The following is a 19,835-nucleotide window of genomic DNA, read 5'->3' as shown; positions in this document are numbered from 1 at the left end:
TTTATCTCCAGCGCTTCATCTTTTCCCTGGGTGCCTGTTGCAGGTGTGCTGGCTCTCAGTGACTGCTCAGCATATGGGCACATCTGTTTTTCTCTGAGGGCATATAGTGAGGGCAGCTAAGCAAGTGGCTCCCCTGTGTAGAGCACTCACAACCTGCCTCTGGTAGAATAAGATGCAGGGGCTTCTCTCCCCCACCACACCAGTCAGCTGGTGCTGTTTATTCCTGCAGTCAGTACCACACTGGCTTTCCCAGGGGTGAGCAGTCTGTTGCTTCATTCAGGGCAGCAGGGTCATCTCCCTGGGGAAAGCTTCTGTGGCTGAGCAGTCAGGGTGCTGGGGGTAGATACACACACATTACTGATTAAAGCCCCTGACTTGCATTTACGCGGGGCTGCAGGGGGGCGTCCTTGCTGGACGGCCTCTTACTGGGCAGGAGGGATTAAACGCCCCATGACACCCTCCCATGCCCTTCTGCTTAGCCAGGCACAGAGAGAGCCCAGTTCCATGCTGACCAGGCCACTCAGGAGCAGAGAGACGCTGAGTTCCAGCTGGCGGTGACTGAAGCTTCCAAAGACATTGTGGAGGCCTGCGTAAGCGGCTGGACTGCTGTGTGACTCATGTTTAAACTTCACTCGGCTTTGTGGGCACCTTGGGTTTTAAAAGATTCCAGATCCTGGGTGGGGAAAGTTCTCCAGGGACCAAAATCCTTGAGCCTGCAAAACTCGTGATCATTGTCTGCCGTGTGTTAACTGCCAGTGACAGGAAAGGTGTGCTGGGTCTGAAGCTTCAGGTATTGTAAACCTGCCTAGATTCATCAAATGATGAGGGTTTACATCAGCTGAGGAACAGGCCTGTTGCCCCTGCCCCCCACAATTTGCAATTCAGATGTGCTTAATGCACATTAGTGCATCAAAACGGTTAGTGCATTCTATTGCGCATTAGTACATTAAAATGGTTTTTGCCATGATGAGCTAATGCACAGTAGAATTAGTCTACTGTGCATTAAGTGTCTTGTGTAGATACACTCAGTGTCATAGAATAGGTGAGGAGGCCAGCTCAACTGGGGAATGTCAGGGGATGTCTCTGGGAGGTGGAGGAAGGGAGTTGATACTCTGTACTAGGTGGGCTTGGCTTCTGTGCACTGGGTTATTTCTCCTCTTGAACCCTGTCCAGCAAGACACTTCATCTGCAGAGGTCTGATGCACCATGGCACCTTTTGGATGCTCTCAGGGATTAGCTGCCGCTTTTCTTGAAATAACTTTCCCTCCCTTTATGGAGGCATGCTTTACTCTGTATCAACTTGGCCCAGCTTGGCTGGGATGGTGGTACCACGCAAGGGCTGGGTAGTGGTCTGAGATGAAGAGAGTCAGACTCTCTAGCTAGCCATACCAGTCTTGCCCAGTGTACTTCCTGTCCCTCCCCTCTGTTGTTTACACGAGTCTCAGGTTTCACGATGGTAAATGCAAACCATAACAAAACTGGCACATTTCAGATGAGATGTAAAACTGAGGTCCATTTTGGCCATTGAAGTTTGCCTATAGCTTGGGTTTGAAGCCGAGTATTATAGCCAGTATTTTTCCTGTTTCAACTAGACACAGGACTCTTCACTTCCCATCCCAAACTCTTGGGTAGTATTGCTGTGGCCACTAAAACAGCAGCCATGTTCTACCCCAGAAGCAGCTGCATTTCAGCATTGGGTGAGAAGATTTAAGGACTTAGAAAGGCTAAGCTGTGATCTTCGTTCAACTGGCATTACGTTCAGAATAAGTGAGGCCATTCTGGAGTGAAGCCAGTGAAACTGAGTTCTGGAACCCGCCCATTGTTTGGAAAGTGCTTTAGTAAGCGGCTGAGATATGTGAGGTCTGGGAACGGCTCCCTACTCAAGAACACCCATGACCTTTCAAACACAAACAACTTGGGAAGTCTCTCCAGTCCCTGAAGGGCAGTGAGCAGTAGCACAGGGGACCTTGACCAGAGACAGGAGATGAACTCTGAGAGTCCTGCTTCAGCAGTCTGGAAGCAGGGTGGGTGGAGGGAAGGGGGAGAGAAAAACACACCCTCCACGCTGGAGACTGTAAATAAGAAATGAATGATTAAACCTAGAATCAGTGAGCCTCTCAGCTTGGCACATTGAAAAAATTAAACTTTAAATGGGCAAGCTGGGTTTAGGGCTCACTGTTACTGTTTTTATACTAATTTACTGGATGGAGAAAGGAGGGGTTTAGAGGAGGGGCATACAAGCCACTGTGCATATGTGTCTGGGTGGGTGGTATGGTTCAATGGTTAGGCATATGTGTGATTCTGGCTGTGCATCTCTTGAGTACGAGTGCGAGTGTATGTATGTGTTTGTGCCTGTGATCACGTGTCTGTATTTGTGTGATGCACCTGTGTGTCTGGACGGGTGTGGGTTTGTGTGCTGACGCGTCGGTGGGTGTGTTTTGTTTGTACCCTGCTCAGTAGCTTTGCCTGTAGCCAGGAAGTCATTTTCCTGGGTTTGGCTCCCAGGAACAGAGCCTAATAGCTGACAAATTTCAGGGTGAGCAGCTCTGCCCAGTTCCCTGCTACAGTAATAAGTGGCCAAGGCCTTTTAGATTCCACATCGAGAAGGGTGAGACAGCCTTTTAGACAAGAAATTGGGAGGGACCTGGATTTCCGGAGGATGACAGCATTTCCAGAAACATAGATATCCCCAAAGAATCCATCTGTCTATTCATGCTCTTCCTTTCACCGTAAATTGTTCTAAGATGAGACACAGTTGCTTTCATCTCCGCTTTTTGCTTCACTGGGGACAGCGTGACACTCCTACCTTCCCCCCAACTTCTCTGCAAATTTCATCATTGACTATCACAGGCAGCAAGAATCCCTGCACCACACACTTCAAGGCCTAGTTGGGGCAACCATCCCCAAAGACTGGTTCAGAAGCCAGGCATGGGATTTAAGGGAAATGGATCTCTCTTTCAGGAGTCAGAGATTGAGAATCCCATGCTCCTGTCCCAAGGGGCTACTCTCCATATTAACAGGGGAGTAGGTCAGTGAGGCCAAGGTGAGTGCTGAGCTCCTGGGGCCAGCAGGGCCTGCAAAGTCCTCAGCACTCTGATACCAGGCAAACCCTGCTCCCTCATTGCCTCGTTGAACTCATCGGCCAAAAGCCAACCCTGGTGACCTGGTTTATTTCCATCTGTCTCTGGTTTCATTCCATGCCATGGCTCAGACACATCACCAGTGCCTAGTTGACAGGGAGAAGTTCCAGTCCACAGGGTCCTCCTCACACTTCACCCAGCTATGGATCAGGAACAAAGGTCCCTGATGGGGCAATATAGATCAGTAAGGGGCATTATTTTGCAGGATCAGGCCTTCCACTAGAGATTTTGGCTTTTGGAGACTCTGCTAGAGACAGTATATGGGGTAAGAGGTTTCACTGATGCAGGTGTGGCATCCCTATGGATGATTCTCCTCCCTTTTGCTGCAGTTTGATGCTGACATTCTCCTGTTCATCCAGGAAGCTCTTCCTTATTTTCACTGGTATGGGAGAACTTATGGTCCCCAGGTCCAAGCACTTGGTTGTTTCAGTGGTTACTGTCACACTTGGAAGGGGCTGGATCTTGCATTGTCTCAAGCCATCCCTGACAAAGAACTTTAGTGGAGGCAGCACTGTGCCTCCCAAAGTACTCAAAACTAAGAGGGAAGAATTGGTGGAGGAAAAAGGAACTGAGTTACAAAGAAGCCATTTGAAAGCCATGGGGACTACAGGTAGGTCCTGGCAGAGCCTGTTGGGATCAGCTTTTTCTATGGCTTGCTGAACAGTATACCTAATTGCTTACTCTGTTTTGCCATATCTAAACGAGGATTCTGGGACTTATTTTAGGAAACATGTAGAAGGGTGGACGGATGGATGGATGATCCCAGGACCTACTGAGACTACCTTCTGGGTCCGTGTCTAAGCTACTGTTTAAAAATGTGCTAATAGGGTACATTTCTACACTGTTCTGAAAGAACTAGTCCACATGGCACCCATTAGATACCATAGTATCTGGGCATCTCAGACTCGCTGTTATGTTCATGCTCAGAACACCCCTGAGAGACAAGATAGTGCTATTGTTCCCATACAGTACCCCAGGGGAAGGCAATTATTTGGGCATGAGGACCACTTTGGGAGTTTTGGTGAGTTGTTGCAGGCAAGGTCAGCACCTCTTCCCTCTGCAACAGGTCACCAAAACTCTCTAAGTGGCTCTGCCTTGTACCTGGCCACGCAGCTGGGATGGGGCTGCAAGCAGGTAGAAAGCAGCATCTGGGAACAGGGTGGGTGGGCATGGCCAGGGGAGGGATCTTGGGGCAGTGACAGTGTCAGGCTGGAGCTGGGGGCATAACCGTATGCTGCCTGCATGCCCCTGCCCAGAACCCATAACAGGCATGTGGGGAGCAGATCGTGGCTCTGCCCTGGGCCCCAGCCCCACACTGTGACTGGTCTGTGATCCTGCCCCTACCCACCCGTCCTACTCCCAGCCCAGCCTTGCCTGCCCATAGCCCCATCCCCACTGCCTGGCCATGGGAGACTCCTCCCTAGCTTGCTCCTGTGACCGTACAGCTGAGGGTAAGCGAAACTTGGGGGCATCCAAACCCCAAGTTTCTGGGCTTGGGCCTGCACGTAGGATGCCTGCCAAAGGATTTGGAAGCATCTGAAGCCCAAGGTGGGGGTGGAGGATGTTTGCCGGTAGTAGGGCCACATTTGGTTATTGAATGACTCACGGATTTGGAATTGATTTGGCAAACATAAAAAATTTTCCTTAAAAAAAAAAGAAAAAAATCCTGCCTATGTGCGTCCCATTCCTGGTGGTGGGTGGGCTGAGGTGCCTGAGCTGCAGGGCCAGGTCCAGCAGCAGCCAAGTCCGATTGCTGCACCGCCCCAGCCCTGCTATACACCTGGAGATGGTGGAACCAGCCACTCGCTCCGCAGCCCAGGCTGCCACTGTGGACTGGGCAAAATCCCTTGGTGGGCTGTATCTGGCCCGTGGACATATTTTGCCCATCCCTGCTATATCCAGATCCTAAAAAGTCCTAAATACCTTCAAGGATCTGGGCCTGAGAGGCATTTTTAAAGGTATTTAAGCACCTAGACATGCAGACAGGTGTTTCAGAAGTGCAGCAGCTACCTTTCACCATTGACCCCTAAGCGACTTGCCCAAGGTCAGACAGCCAACAGAAGCCTGAGACTCTTGAGTCTCCACCCAGGCCTTTAAAAGCTCTTCTTCTCTGTTCCCGAGTGTGGCTGACTGCATTTTGCAAGTCCTCAGGGAAGGCTCAGCTTCATGGGGCACAGCGTTGTCACAGATAGTATCCTAACCAGTGGCTGTGGGATTGGTCAATGTGACCAACACTAAAATCTTAGACATGTACCTAAATGATATGTCCCCCATACGTTTCCCATGTACTTGTGCCAAATTGCGAAAGGAACAGAAAAGCTGCCTGGTAGCTAATACAACTAAGATAGTTTGCCTCCCTGGGCCACATTCACATAAACATCCTTGAAAGCGCAGCTTTATTTCATGATAGGTATTTCCAAGTTAACTGTGGAAGCAGCACCCTGGTGCTAGGATGCCCCAGCTGGATTTTCAAAAGCACCTCAGATGATATAGGAACACAAATCTTGCTGCAAGTCAATCCAAGCCAGGCTCCTGCATCCTGTAGGCCATGTGGAGAAGTCACATACTTAGAGCATAATTCGTTTGTGAAGGAAGAAAGTGATTATCTCTGGTGGGGAAACATGCTGCTGTGGCTTCTTCTGTGCAAGATGCTATTGTCAAAGATGAAACCAGGGTGAGAGGTAGAGACAGGTGAGGCTGATGCTTTGCATTGGTAGCAACAGTGTCACCTCTGAGCATTACCCTTCTTGCAAAGAGTCAGTATCTTCCCACCTCTTAATACCGTTGGCGAAATGGAGGCACAGAGAGGGGAAATGAATTGTCCAAGGTCACCCAGTGACCCAGTGGTAAAGCCATGTCGTGAGCTCAGGAATCCTCACCCAACCTCTCCCTCCCCCAAGCAACAGGCTCCAGTCATATAGACTAGCTACAAAGATGGGCCCTACACCAGCAGATACATCTATGAGGACAACGAGTGTTTCTTCTGTAGAAAATTCTGCTGTGTTTGCAGTCTCTGACTAATCAGGGGACTCTGACCCCAGGCTCTGTGCATATCCCTCGGGGGCTCTGCTCTAATCCGGCTCATATTTTTCTGTCACTCTGTGGTACAGTATGTGCTTGAAGAGAGGGCTGGAAAGTGGCAGCCGTACTGGGCTCAGTGCCACGCACAGATGTGTCTCCATGAAGCTGCCTAATCCACTCACTATGTCTCTGGGTGACTCTAGCCTGGCTCCAGGGATCTGGCCTCTTCCCATAGCCTCTCACTTCTCCCTGGTGCCACTGTTAGGGCAGATTCCTCCCCCTGCATGGATTCAATTTCCCAGATCAGAGCTACACCTCAGAGTCTTCTGCTGAGCCCCAGGAGGTTTGGTTCTCTGCTGAGCACCAGTTGTGCTCAGCACTATACAGACATGCAGGTAGGCTGTACCCCTCCTTCAGCTCCTCCATGGTGTCCCAGTTGGGCCCCATTTAGGAGCAGCAGAAATAGGAAAAAGGCCTGGTGTCCCCGTGCTCTGGAGCGCCAGCTTGGGGGCTCCCCAGGCTCACCTAGAGAGTTGTGTGGCTAGGGTGAATCTGCGCACTGGTGGTTCTCTTTGCCCTACAAAACTGAGTCAGCAGTAGAAACCACGCAGACTGCCCAGAGGCAGGCCTAGGTCAGCCTCCACAGGGTTTGGTCCTTGCTGGGCTGGGCTGCAAGCCGAGATGTTACACAGGTAGCAATCTGAGGAGGAGTTTGAGGGATTGGGAGGGGTCTTGCTTCAAACCTAAGGGGCTTGGCTACCCACAGAACAAGCCCTTACAGTGGTCTGGGTGCCAAGAGCCTATTTCGATTGCACCATGTGAAGCAACTCTATTCTCCCTTTGGCTGGGTTTGTTTGTAAGAGATGCTAACCCCTTTTTCCACAGGACCTGCAGTATTTATCACAGACCCTACAGGATTTTGCTGCTCTGCTGCAACCAAGCCAGCTTATATTTACCAACCTGACTCTGATGGAGCACTGCCCGCTTACCCTGGGGTTGACTGTCATTCATCAAGGTCTCTAGAGAGCTGTGCTGGAAACCAGGAAGTAAACAAAACACTGTATCATGCCTCTTCACGGCTGTGCATACAAGCATGCACACATGCAGGGAAGTGCATGCCTACACTGACCCTGTGTGTACACACTGCCCACTGCCCTCCCTGCCCCTTTCATACACACTTTCCTCCTCTCCTAAGTGAAGAGACTCTATAACCTGAGGATGTAGTTGTGGGGGGCACTGCTGGGCTGTATCTTCACAAGCCTTTACCAGCACATCTCCAGCACTGCCCTGATCCCATCTTGCTGGTGGGAAAAGCACCAGTCCTGACAAGTCAGCACTGCTCACTACCATTCTAAGCCTTGTGTTACCTGCAGCAACCATGTGCAGCACTGGTAGTGATGCTAATGGTGACTGGGATGCTGGCAGCTGGTCAGCTCCAGCACTGGCACCACCAGTACCATCACCACTGACAGCAGTGGGCAAGGTGAGCGTGGACACAGTTAGAGAGATGCAGAGAGGGGGATCTAGCATCACAGATAGAGGGAACTTCCATCATAGATAGAGGGCGCATCTACATGTGCCGATTTAAAGCACTTACGGCGCATTAAGGGAACGGGGCTACACATGAGCACCCTTAATGTGCCTTAAAAATGGTGATTTTAGACTATTCGTGCCTAAATTTGATACCTGCAAAAGCAGGTAACAAATTTATGTGCGAATAGCTAAAGCACCTTAATGCACATATAGACATGCTAAGGCACATTAATGCTGTGTATGTTGACTGGCTTGGGACTATGTTGGAGGACTGGGTGGGAGGTCTGGGTGGGAGGACTGGGTGGGAGATCTACCCAGGGACATCTGGGGTAGATGAGCCACTGGTCTAATCTAGTGGGGCAGGAAGGAGGTATACTGGGTGGGATGTACTATTACTCTCATCCTGCTCCCTGTGAGCATGGCAGGGTTCTTTCTCCCCATGACAAGAGCTCAGGACCCACAGTATCTTGCTGTGCTTGAAAAGTCCCTGCCAGCTGGATGTCCCAGATACCAAGGTGTTGAGGTGTAGCAGGGAGAGGCCAGCAGTACATCTTGCGGAGGAGAGAACAGGTTTGGCCAGAAGCAAGCATCTGGGCTTGGATAGGGAAAGAGATTTTTTGCTCCATTAGCCTGTGCTGCCCTGTCCTGCATGTTCCTCTCCTACAGGAACAGCATAAGCAGCAAGGCAGGCCCAGGTTTCCAAGCACACTCACTCCTGGGTTTTCTGGGGACATGCTTTGCTTCTAGTACCAAACACATTGTAGAGGCTTCTTAAAGAATGTGGATGGAAAGGGAGGCACCAGAAAACAGAAACCTTCCTTTATGCCCAGAGAGAATAATGGTGTTGCCAGCTCAGACCTTATTCAATATTACCTGTAAAGCCCCACCTCCCAGAGTCATGAGATCCAGGAGTTCCTCAGCTTCCATTTCAAGGCAAATGTCAGTTTCTAGCACCACAGGTAAAGAAAATATGATCCCCTCACCTTTCTGTGGGAGCTATATTCAGCCTTCTACAGAGGGTCTACATGTGATGTCAATACTAGAAGCAAAACACAACACTTTGCCTCAGCTTTTGCATTCAATTAATTAAAAATAATAGCATTTGTTTCCTCCCAAAGGATCCCAAAGCCTTTTATAAGCTTGGCAGATGGGCTTGTATTTGGGAAATGCTGTGTCTCTAAGGCATCCATGTCTGGGGTGGAAGGTAGGAGCTGTCTGTAACAGCCTGCAGTGACATTACACAACTCTCCCAGTCAGGAAGTGAAGGAGAATTTTGCTTCCAGTTGCAACTCCCAGGAGGAATTTTAGGTCAGCAGGATGCAATTACCCCAGCTGGAATTTTGCCAGGAAGCTGAGGTTAGACTCCTGATTCCAGTGCAAAGTTCAGCAAGATTGAATTGCCAGAAGGGCCTCCGTTTTATAGCTCCTCCAGCAGCTTGGCCTCCCTTCCCTTTGCACTCTGATGGGGATGGGACTGTATAGAGGAAATGGCACACCCTCTTTTCAAGAGGGACCTGAGAACCCAGCAGCAGGCAGCATAGGCCAAGTAACCAGGCTTTGTGCCTGGCCCTTGTGCTGAGATGAACTCCATGGTAATTTGGTGCATAAGTGCCTCTGGGGATCCCACTCGGGGCCTGGCTGCAGCTTTTGATGTTTGTACATCTTTAATAGCTGGGCTTGAGTGCTTACCAGTCAGGATCCATTCCAGGCAGGCATATTAGTCCTGGCCAGGATTTACTCGTGATCCTGCCAGGTGACTTCCCTAAAAGGGCTTAGACACTGGGCATGGGGAGGGTACACATTACCTGTGTTCTTACTGCAAAACCTGGAATCAGTCCCCTTGCTCACTGGGAAGGGGTCCTGGAAGCAGGAGGGGAACTGCCTCCCTGTGTCCAGCCCCATGCCAGGGGTGGGTGTTCCTACCACTCAAGATGAAAGGCCAGTTGCTCCTGCTATGAGCTGAGTAGCATCAGCCCATCAGTGGCACTCAGGCTGGTCCCCGCATCCACCTCTGTTTCCATCTCTGGCATGCCCTGTTCTTCAGGAAGCTGCCCATGGTACCTCCTTTCAAACTAGTGGGGAGCCAATTGTGTGTGTGTGTGTGGGGGGGTGGACTAGACACCCCCTGAACACCTCAAATCAGTCTCCCATTCCTTGCCCGCCTTTCCAGTCTTGCTGGTGCTTCTGTCCTACCCAATGCAGCCTCAAACATCTGAGATCCTTGTCTCCAGGCCCACTTGTCTGGCCTTCACTGTACTGATGGCCAGCACACTATCTCAAGGGACATTGACAAGATATCCCTTGCTTCACAGTCTGACTGGGTGGGCTGTAGGGTGCCCAGTGTACAGAAGAAGATTGTGGGTTGTCCCGCGTGCCCACCCCCGGCACTGTCTGTGGGGTGACTGGAGTGACTGCTTGTTTTGCTTAACCATGCTGCTAAGGGTGGGTGGATGTTTTGGAGAGGGACCTGAAAGACAGGAAGCTGTTAAGGTGAGTCACAGTGCAGGGGCCCTCCTTATAAGGACCCTGCCCCTCTCCCTTCTGCCTGGGGTAGTATGAGTCACAGGAGTGCGTGGGGGAGGGCAGGAAGTGATAACAAGGCATTATCAGGCTGGGAATCTGGGTATGACTCCCCCCAGCTACCTCCCAGCTTGGATGCCCCTTCCCCAGGGCTCTTCTGAGATGAATAGCACTTTTCTGGCCAGAGATCTTGCTCTGAGGATGTCTCCAACCAGCCCCAGGGAGAAGGTGGGCACTGCAGAAGAGTGCCCACACAAGAGAGAAGGCATTGCTGGCCCCCTGATGCCTATGAAGCTGCAGCCACCACAAGCTGACACCCTCCAGTGACTTTAATGATGCTGCCACAGGCCCATAAACCCAGTAGGGAACATTCATTCCCACAAAGCTGCAGCAGCTACAGCCAAAACCAGAATGAATCAGACCCATCATGGCTTCTTTTCCAAGCCCTTTGCAGCAGCAGGCTGGAAGAGGTAGCTAGTAGGCAGCAATCTACTAGCACTGCAAGGGTTAAATCATGGGTCAGGGGGCTGTCTGAATGTTGCCCTCCACTTCATCTTCCAGTCATTTCCTTGGCATCTCCGTATCATCCCCTGGGAGGAGCACAGCCTGGGCAACAGGGATTCAAGCTTCCCTCCCGCCAGCAGAGAGCAGCTGTGCCACCCACAGGCCTCAGTCCAGCCCTGGAAGGCCCCTGCACCCAACTGGGAGAGGGAAATTTGGTTTGGGTGGTCTTTCTGTCACAGGATAATGGCTACAGTGGTCTGGGATGGGTGTGCCTTGGGTTCTGCCAGGGCAAGGGGATTCAAGTTTTGATAAGTACCAGAGTCCACAGCTGAGAGTTGTCTGCTCCCGGTGCAGAACTGGGGAGGAAGGTGGTCCACTGCTCAAGACATTCAGTTGGGACTTGGGCAAGCTACGCTCCATTTTCAACTCCATCACAGACTCCCTGCCTGACCTTAGGCAAGTCACTTCATCTCCCAGGGTGCCCATGAAACAGGAATAATGGCATTGCCTTGCCACACACGGGGTTGCAGTTAAACACTGTCAGATGCTCAGTAACACATAAGGGGACACATAAGATCCATTAGAGTTAAAAAAAACATCGGTCCTTCTATTCTCTTTTCCTCTGTTCTCTTTCCATTCCCCTTTGGCTCCAAGAGCAGCAGCTGTGTCCCTCCTGAGTGGCAGTCTCCAACTTCACAGTCTCTGCATTACTGTCTTGGTACCTTGTGCACTTGGCCAGGGACATCACTACCTCAGAAGATGGCGTGACTTGGTTTCCTCCTGGCTGATGCACCCAATGCAAAGCTCCTGGAACTCCATCCAGACTCCCTGCCCTCCAGTGTTTCATCAGCAGTGCTGAGATACCAAGCAGGATGGCAGGAGTCACAGTTTGGCTCCGTGTGGGCTGCAAAGCGGTATCTCAGGGCCTTCCTGGGGAGGAGGAGGTGGCTTACCTGGTAGGAAAGCCAGTGCTGTGCAAGCCTCAAACAGATCAGATCCTGCTCTCAGCTGTGCTGCTGTGAATCCAGGGCAGCTCAGTGGAGTTCCTGGTGTAGCTGGAATCAGAATCTGGCACAGATGCTTATGGTATCAGCCTCAAGAGGGATAAGGGTGTGTTGTCACCCCCCAGCCAGCTTGTCCCAGTGCTTGCTGAGCCAGGTAGAGAATCCAGCTGCCCTGGCTTATTTGACCCCATCATAGTTTGGCCAGGTCAGGCCCATGTCCTTCAATAGTCTTTGGATCCAAAAAAGTGGTGGAGGCAATACCATGATGACAAATTCAAGAGGGCTGCTACTGAGCTGCTTTTCTAGCCCATATGGAGCCCAGACACAGCAGTGATGGATACAGAATCATAGAATCATAGAAAATTAGGGTTGGAGGGGACCTCAGGAGGTCATCTAGTCCAACCCCCTCCCTGCTCAAAGCAGGACCACCCCCAACTATATTATCCCAGCCAAATCTTTGTCTAGCTGGGTTTTAAAAACCTTTACGGACTGAGATTCCACAACCTCTATGGGTAACCCGTTCCAGTGTTTTACTACCCTCCTCATAAGTAAGTTTTCCCTTATATCTAACCTACACTTCTCTTGCTGCAACTTGAGACCATTGATCTTTTTTCTGTCATCTGCCACCACTGAGAACAGTCCAGCTCCATCCTCTTTGTAACCACTGTTCAGGTAATTAAAGGCTGCTAATAAATCCCCTCTCAGTCTTCTCTTCTCCAGACTACATAAGCCCAGTTCCCTCAGTCTGTTCACATAAGTCATGTGCCCCAGCCTTCTAGCCATCTTTGTTTCCTTCCACTGACTTTCTCCAATTTGTCCACATCCACTCCATAGTGGGGGGCCCCAGACTGGACACAATACTCTAGATATGGCCTCATCAATGCTCAATCAAAGGAAATAATCACTTCCCTTGATCTGCTGGCAACACACCTACCAATGCATCCCAGTATGCCATTAGCCTTCTTCAGAACTAGGGCTCACTGTTGGCTCATATTCAGTTTATTGTCCAACGTAACCCCCAGGTCCTTTTCTGCAGAGCTGCTGCCTAGCCAGTCAGTCCCCAGCCTGTACTGGTGCATGGGATTGTCTTGTCCTAAGTGCAGGACTTTGCATTTGTCCTTATTGAGATTTTTTTTGGTCCAGTCCAATTTCTCTAGGTCTCTCTGAATCCTAGTCCTACTCTCCAGCATATCTACTACTCCCCCAGCTTGGTGTCATCTGCAACATTAAAAACAGTGAGACAGGTGAAAGTAGAATGCGATCAAGGAGACAGAATCTCTCTGCCATTGCCCCTGCTTCTGCGTCTGAGGCTGGGCAAAGGTCCTGGGCCCAGAGCTGGCAGGCAGGGCAGGGTTCACTCCGGAGCAGCTTCTATGCTGTGGCATGGGTGAGTCATGCCTGCCCTGCTCCCAACAAAGCCCTCTAAAGTGAGATGGAAAGGGCTGCAGCATGTAGGAAGGTGCTACTCTGCTCCGTTTCCTAATAGTATGAGTCTCCTCTGCTGGGGCTGAGCGGCCTCTAGCCAGGCCATTTGGAAACAACAGAGCAAAGGTATGTGAGGGCTGGAGTTTGCTGCTGAGGCTTGCAAGGAGGAGGGTGAGGTGGTGCTGAGTCACCTGCCCACACTGATTCATCACTTTGTTGTGGTACAGGGGAAAATAATGCACCCAGCAAGGTGCTCGGGTAGGTTTGTGATCTGGCACCCCATGGAGCCCAGCAGGTATCAGGAAAAGGCACAGATTGTTGCCAAGAGACCACATGCTAGGGCCGCTGCCTCTGATTCTGGCTTTGTGGTTCATCCTTCTGACGCTTTGCAGATTGGTTGCCATCAAAGGTGCACTCAGATGGGCACTTCCCGATGCCACAGGATGCCTCAGCCAGCTGCCTGAGTCAGTGATTTATGCTGGCCAGGGAGATTGGCATCCATGCTGAGCTACACTCATGCTAGTCTTGCTGCCAGAAAAGCCAAACATGGAGCGAGCTTGGGGAGAAGGTCATTGCCCACACTCAGGTACAGCAGTCAGCTTCCAGAAGTCCCAAGTGACATGATACATCTCCACAAACCTCTTTGGGGTGAACCACATTCAGCACTGACGGGAAGAGGCAGACTAAGATCCCTGGAGCCCAGAGAAACTACATGCACTAAGTGGATTCACATGCGTGGACACACACATACACACATCTCTTTGCTGCTAGTGGAAATGGACAGAATCCCCATGCCTGAGTGACTAGGACATGCATGAAATGGGTGCATGGGAGTGTGAACACACAGGAACTGGAGCTGGCTGACATGTGCAGACATGGTTAAATGTGCACAGGAGGCGCTGTTGCTCAACAGCTTGTGTTCCAGCCCCTTGGTCCTGTAGGCACCAGCGTTGACAGCTCCGTATGGCTCTTGCACAAACAAAACTGCCTGGGTCACTCAGCAGGGGGTTGTATTGCAGGAGCAGCTTTGTCTCCATTCCCTCTTTGGTCCTTGCGCAGGTGGGAACAGACAGAGACAAAGTCCTTTGGTTTGCCTGCTTCAGGCTGCTTGCCAGCGGGATGGCAGACAGAAGGACTGCGGGGCATGAAGCATAAGCTTCCAGCAAATGACCCACAGGTGACACCCGAGCCATCTGACCTCATTCCAGGAGTGAAGTTTTGGTGTGTCCAAGGAGATTGTTGCCACTACAGGCTGAAGGAGTCAGGCCCCTTCCCAGAGCAGGGATGAGTCCACAGAAAGAGTCTCCAGAGAAGTTGATGGGTGATATCATCCTGCCCTGGGATGAGCCCACAGCCCAGCTGAGGGGCAGAAGGTCACAAAGGCGTGGACTTTATCTCAGTAGGAATTGCTGCTTGGAAGGACTCTGCTCGTGGCTATGCTAAGATAAAAATTTAGAGTAACCCCACTGATGTCAACAGGGTCACTCTGGAGTGACTCTGGAATAATTTGCTGTCCTTAAGCAACAGCTTGTAGAGCCAAAGATGTGTCAAGTTGGATATGGGAGTGTCAGTGGCTGCCTTGCCCACTGCTGTATCCTGGTCTTCTACTCCCTCACTGTCCATGTCTCAGGGGGCTGTATCTCTTTGGGTTGGGGGTTTGAAGAGGGAATCCTCCCTCGTTCTGCTAGAGTATGCATACTCCTTCTGGTGTCCTCTCCCTGCCTAGACCCTGGGTGCAGCTCTTCTGGTGCTGCAAGGCAAATAGTCTCTTTCTCATCCCTGGTGTGTAGGCTTCACTGACCAGTTGGGTCTATTTCCACCACAGGGCAGTTCGCACAATGAGAGGAAGGGGGATGTGCCTCACTGCAGCTCTCCTGGAGATTGAAAGGTAGAGGCACAAGGCACAGTAGCCAGGCCTCTTCTGTGAGTGATGGGAGGAGGAGGGGATTTCAAAGACCACTCCTCAAATTCTGTGACTGGCTCAGCTGGTGCCTGGAGGTGTGGGGCACATGGGTCCAGAGCTCTCAGTGGTGGGTGTGGATAGTTTGAAGGATGCTGTGGAGGTAGGAATAACCATTGGTGTCTCGTGCCATCTTCCTGCAGATAATGACATGGACCTGGGCGCTCTCCAGAACAACGTGAACACCACCTTGGACAACCTCTACCAGGGCAGCCTGGAGCAGGAGAGAGCCAGGAGCCTGCCCAATGGCAATGCCTTCCCTCTCAGTGAGCGGGGGGACAAGGCTGATGTGCTGGCTGGCAGTGACATGAAGCGCTCACAGCCACTGCTCATCCACATGAACAGGTGGGTGAGGTAGAAGCAAGGCCTTGTGGGAAACTTCAGCCCTCCCTTCTATAACTGGTAGCCCATCTCCATATCTGGCTTCTCCTCTGCTCCTGGGCAGGGGCGGTAGGTGTGTCAACACCCTGTTATAGAGCTGGGGTGCCCTCTCCAGCCATTATTCCCATGAACCATATGATCTTGGGAGAGGATGGATGCATTAGAGCACTGCAAGTCAGGACTCCTGGGTTTTTCCTGCCAGCAGTGGGTGGCAAGTGGGGTCTGGTGGATTAAAACTGTGGGTCTGGGAGCTAGGACCCCTGGGGTCTATCCGTTGATCTGGACACAGTGTAATAGTCCAGTACATTAGAGCAGCCAGTGAGCAGGCCTTCTAGCCCAGCCAGTTTAGCGCTTTCTACATGCATGGTAGAGCTGCTGCCCCTTTTAAGGCTGCTTTCTTGCCTGAAAGCACAGACAAACAGCATTAGGGAAAGGCAGAAGGTTAGAGCTAATCATTAACTCTCTGCCTGCCCTTGGGGGTCAGTGCTCCAGGCCCTACTGCCCCAGCAGAGCGTAGTCTGGGCTCTTCCCACAGGAGCGGAAAGAAGCCTTCCCTCCACCCTCCCAGGGGCTGATGGCTTTATAGTGCCTTTTATTGACACAGCCACCTGTGTCTGCCCCTCCCTGGGTCTCTGAGGGGGGTCTGAGACTGGTAGGCAACTGATGAGGGGGACATGGGGGGGCATGTGCCCCCCTGAGATTGGCCCCTGACTCGGCATTGCTCAGGACGGGGCAGTTTTTTTGCCATGCGGACTGGCAGCATGTTGGAAGAGTGGGGGGGTGTCAGGGGGCACTAAGCTGCGGCACAAAAGTATAGGAGTGGATATGGGGCTTTTGGCCTGCCCCCAGGCCCTCCCCCACATTGTGACTCCTAGACTCAGGAGGCACCAGTCACCCCTTTGCTGGGTGACTGGGACCCAATTCTCTGTTCTTTGCATGTGCTGCTTCCCTCTTTGCAAAGTATGGAGAAAAAATTGGATGAATCAGGAATGGCAGGTTTGCACAGGGCTGTGCTAGAGTACGTGACCATGTCATGTATCCAGGCTAGGAATCAGCAGCGCTCCATGGTGGGGCCAAGCAATGCCCTGCTCCTGCCCAGACACACAGAAACTGGAGAGGGGATTATGGTTTTATCTACTTAACCAGGAAAACAAAATCTCTCCTGGAGAGCAGTGAATTCATGCCCTTTTCTCCACGTTTGGAATGTATGTGACTCTCGCGTATCTTGCATTTTTCATTTATGTGGCTCACATGATCTCACCATGTGCCATAGGCTTCTGACATGTGCTTCACATGAGCTCATCCTGGTTCATGGAGCTGTGTCCTGGGAAGCACCATAGGGGGTTCACATGATTTCATTCTTGTTTTGATGCCTTTTAGTTGTGGTTCATGTGACTGGTGTGGTTCACATGCCCCTTATGTGCAGCCTGTGTGGTTCATGTGACCTTGGCATGGCTCGTGTGTCTTACACAAAAGACTATGTGGGCACCTTCATGCTCACCCCTGCTCCTCTGTGTCCCTTCTCTTTGCAGGAAGTTAAAGGAGGAGGAGCCACGAGCCTCATCACTTCCATCCATCCCCAACCCCTTCCCTGAGCTCTGCAGTCCCTCCAACTCACCCATCCTCAGCAGCCCTACAGCGGGACAAGGCCCACAGCGTGAAGGTGGCTCCCATGTAAGTGTGTCTGACACATGGCTTGTTGTACTTGTCCCAGAAAATGTTGGATACATAGTGAACCAGTGAGGCTGGGAGCCAGGATTCCTGGATTTTCTCTTGGCTCTGGGAAGGCAAGGGGCATAGCGACTAGTGTAGTGGGGTAGGGTGCCATAACTCCTGGGTCCCTCTATCACTGACCTTGGGTGAGTGACCTCTCCAGTTTCAATGCTTCAGTTTCCCTCCTTTGCAGAATGGGAACAATGATCTTTGAGTGTAAATGCTACATCACACTCCTCCCCTGAGTCGGGTCTGCCTGGGGTGCTGTACAGTCCCAGAGCTGGCCAGGCATGACAGGGCTTGATGAGGCTGGAGTTGGTTCCCATGGGGACTGTCGGCATGGATCCCAGGTTGTTTGGATGGCCACAGCCCCCCCGGCTTGTAATTACTGGCGAGCAGGCAGAAGGGATAGTTTCCAGGCACCCTTGGAAACTTTCCAGTATTTCCCACTTGACACCTCCCCTGCTGTGCACCTGCCTCCCAGCAGGGTCCAACACAGCCTTTTAACTCCTTCTGTCCTGAATAATGCATCCAGAAAACCTCAACTCTTTTGTCAGTATAGGCCAGGATACCCCATAGCTCCTCCTTCTTGCATCTCTGCAGAAACTTTCCTGAGCTGGCACCAGGGTTACTAGTAAGCCTGCAGTGGTAAAGGGCCGCATCTGGACCTGAACCCCTGTAGCACAGGCTCATGGAAGTCACACTGACTACCAAACCCAGAAGGGCTGCTAAGGAGACAGAGAGCAACTGAAAGCATGAGCAGGAACTACTCTGATAACTGGGTGCGGTGCTGTGCAAACAGCCTCTGCCCCAAACAGCTTCGCATCCAAACAGCTGGATGCGATGGGGGGCAGGAGGGGGCCGGGCAGGCAGAGTAACAGCTGGAGAAGAGGTAGCTGACCCTCTGCAGAGATAGATGATCTGATCCACAAGGCAGGCAAGTGGCTGTTCTCTTAAGGCTGTTTTCCCTTTTGGTTTCTGACTTCCTTAGCCTGTTTTTTCCCAGAAGAGGTTAATCCAGGATCGAGACAAATCATGGTCACTAACAATCTCATGACACTTGGCAAGAATCCAGGGCATTGATTTTGGCAGCCTGGTCAAATCTCTGTTTGGAAAGCGTCATTCCTCCTCTTACACTGCCCCTACAGTTGCATATCCTTCTTCACCCGCTGTCCTAAAATATATTGTGCAGTGTTGCTGTGGGCTGTTCAGACACATTCAACCCCAGAGGCAGCTGCATTTCAGAGGGAGATGGTATTTCTGGCATAAGAGCAAAGTCCATTGGGATTCTTTTGGGATGAGAAACACTAAGGAATGGAGATCCCTGCCGGCGCTTATGTGTGTAGCCATTCCTTAGAGTTGGGAAGTTCCTGCGTGCAGCACAGGAAGGGTAGGGGTTTGAGGCTGGTAGCTAAGGGGTTAATCTCTCCAATGGGGTGGGGTGGGATTATGCTTCTTTCCCTGGAAGTTTCTGGATGTCTTTGGGAGATGTCTGCATCCTGACTTGCTCAGATCTCACAGCCAATTTCCAGACTTACCAGCAAGGAATAAGATTACAATTAAGGGCTTTGCAGAATAACAGCCATAAAGGATCCCTCGCCTTTCATCTGGGGTGTAGGCCCTGCTGGGTGGGCAGGGGGAGGGTGCTGGGAGCTCTTATCCTCACTGGGACTTGATTGTGAGGTGTCAGGAGAGAAGTGAGGCTGGCTTGGGGTGAAGAGCAGAAGGCAAGGTCTGTGGAGTGCACTTTCCCACAACACGGCCCTGGTGTGTGTGGTATGGGCAATGCCCTTCCACACCAGTCTCCCATGACATAGTGTGGCATCTACATCCTCCATTGTACATCTCCACTTCTTTCAGGGGTCCTGGCCCACCCCCAGGGCAACTGGTGACGGAGCTGGGGAACCCTTTGGTTAGGGATACTTCATGTCCCCTTCCTCTTGTTCATGAACCTAAAAACCACCTCAGAGCTTCCTTGGGACCCTAAGTCTTCCCTCTGATGGTCCCTTCTGCTCTGAGTCTAGGCTCTGGCTCCTGTCCCTGGCTCCTGGGGCTGTTTGCCAAGTGGACGGGGGATGAGCCATGTCCCAGATTTATATGCAGTGAAGTTCTCCAGGAGGCCCCTCCTGGGCCAGATGTCCAAATGGACTCTGAATCAGGGGGCCACAGAGTAACGTAACTTAGGATGGGATGATGAGGCAGCTGCTCTGGGTGCTGAACTGGAAGTGGGGTACGGGTGCAGAAAAATATCAGCCACACAATCACAGGGTGGCATCCAGAAGTCCTTACTGCCCCCATGTGTCTCACTGCCCAGGGTGCCCAGCTGCTTTGTTATGCCTCTGAGACTTCTCAGTGCTTGGGATGGGGCCTAACATACTTGACACAGCCTTCTTCCCCCACTGCCAGCAACACAGAAGCCCCAGTGCCCCTCACCAGCTCCACGTAGCCCCAGCCAGACTGAGCCCTCCAAATACTGGTCTTCGCACACTTGTCTCTGCCTCTGACCAAGGAGACTCTTCAGGCACGAACAGCAGCTTGGTGGCTCTGGCAGGCTCAGGAATCATGGCCCAGCCTCACCTGACTGCCAGTCAGTCCCTCCCCTACTCAGTCGTGGTGACCCCACCATGGACACTG

The 19,835-nt window shown here is 51.6% G+C and overlaps 1 protein-coding gene across 8 annotated transcripts in view; it reads left to right on the top strand.

Annotated features, from left to right (window-relative positions):
• Positions 1-19,835, top strand: part of GRB7 (growth factor receptor bound protein 7) — a 53,160-nt gene that overhangs the window by 14,293 nt on the left and 19,032 nt on the right. For 7 of the 8 annotated variants that reach the window (XM_090044504.1, XM_090044503.1, XM_090044505.1 and 4 more), the window contains 2 exons: positions 15,251-15,452; positions 17,021-17,162. In XM_090044504.1, coding sequence (XP_089900630.1) covers positions 15,251-15,452; positions 17,021-17,162 — 344 coding nt within the window. Of the gene's footprint in view, positions 1-13,466; positions 15,036-15,250; positions 15,453-17,020; positions 17,163-19,835 lie in introns of those variants that run through there. The other variant, XM_090044508.1, reaches the window with a different exon arrangement.

This window comes from Crocodylus siamensis, chromosome 4, assembly GCF_052110815.1.
Source record: "Crocodylus siamensis isolate JL-2025a chromosome 4, ASM5211081v1, whole genome shotgun sequence".
Classification (NCBI taxonomy): Eukaryota; Metazoa; Chordata; order Crocodylia; family Crocodylidae; genus Crocodylus; species Crocodylus siamensis.
Note: the sequence above shows the minus strand (reverse complement) of the source record. Positions and strands in the feature narration are given on the sequence as shown.